Below are 1,113 nucleotides of genomic sequence, written 5' to 3'. Positions count from 1 at the left end.
CAGCTGATACTTCTCTCCAGGATTGAACTAACAAACTCTGCAGAGTGGTGTAATAGAGATTGAATCAAGCAGAAGGAAGAGAGGGGGGCCCTATGTCCTCCAGAAGCCTAAGCCTTTAGCAGCATAACTATAGTGATAGCTCAGAGAAAGCTTTCAGTGTTTTTACCCGGTGAATATCGAAGCCTATAGCAAGGTTCTCCCCTTTGCCTTCTTTGGGCGTGGCTCTCTTCTCTTTTTGCTGCAGGCAGATCAACACCTCATCCTCAACCTTCTTCACATCAAAGACATACTGGTGGGAGAAAAAGGAGACTGTATTACCCTTCAGCACTGGTGTTGTTGATAACAGCATCTGTTAACAGAAGAGCATGGATCTACCTGAGGGTTTTGCAGGAAGGTGGTCTTGTGATTGATGCAGCCCCCGGATCGGTTTCGAAGAGGATCCTGGCGGTGGGTCCAGGTGCCCCTCATCACCTCTTCCTCCCAGGTCTTGTGGATGCTCAAATAGGATGTGTTGATGAGGCGGCAGAGGATTAGGTCTGTGAAGTACTGGCAGAAGTCGTCAAAGTTCATCCTGCAGAAGGACAGGCAAAGAGGAAAAGATAGACCAAAGGGAGCAGATGCCAGCTGGAGGAAAAAACAAAAGAGTTCTTAAATAGGTTCGAAATGAAAAGAAATCAGAGCAAAAAGGAACATTAACAGGTTACAAAGAGCTTTCCTCTATTTTTGCCTCTGTTTTACTATTTAAATGCGTTGGATTAACCATTTTATTTCATTTCAAAGACAAACTGAGTAAATACAAAAAGCAGTTTTTCAATACTCTATGGTCTAAATAATAAAAAAAACAATAATAAACATCTTTATTCAATAAATAGAAGAGATGATGTGTAGATTTAAAGATGGTCAAATGTGGTCATCTCTACCTACAGATGGAATACTTTGAAATAATTAAGATTTAGTACTTAAATGAATAGACTTAATATTTCTCCTTGGATTGACTAAACCAAGCAAATTTGTACAGTTTATAGAAATGTATACAGATGTGAAATGTCTGAACCATTGGAATCAATTTAAAGGAAAAGTCTGTTCATATTCAGAACTAAAACTTCTGAAAGT

General features: G+C 39.6%; 1 protein-coding gene across 1 annotated transcript in view; it reads right to left on the bottom strand.

Moving 5' to 3' along the window:
* Positions 1 to 1,113, bottom strand: part of LOC107098210 (calpain-5-like) — a 69,669-nt gene that overhangs the window by 10,830 nt on the left and 57,726 nt on the right. Inside the window, exons 8-9 of the mRNA XM_015395734.1 lie at positions 376 to 624; positions 167 to 289 (exon numbers count right to left, since the gene is read on the bottom strand). Coding sequence (XP_015251220.1) covers positions 167 to 289; positions 376 to 624 — 372 coding nt within the window. The remainder of the gene's footprint in view (positions 1 to 166; positions 290 to 375; positions 625 to 1,113) is intronic.

The sequence above is a fragment of the Cyprinodon variegatus genome, unplaced genomic scaffold (genome assembly GCF_000732505.1).
Source record: "Cyprinodon variegatus isolate N-32 unplaced genomic scaffold, C_variegatus-1.0 Scaffold756, whole genome shotgun sequence".
In the NCBI taxonomy this organism is placed as follows: Eukaryota; Metazoa; Chordata; class Actinopteri; order Cyprinodontiformes; family Cyprinodontidae; genus Cyprinodon; species Cyprinodon variegatus.
The sequence above is the reverse complement of the archived record's forward strand: the minus strand, read 5'-3'. Positions and strand labels throughout refer to the sequence as shown.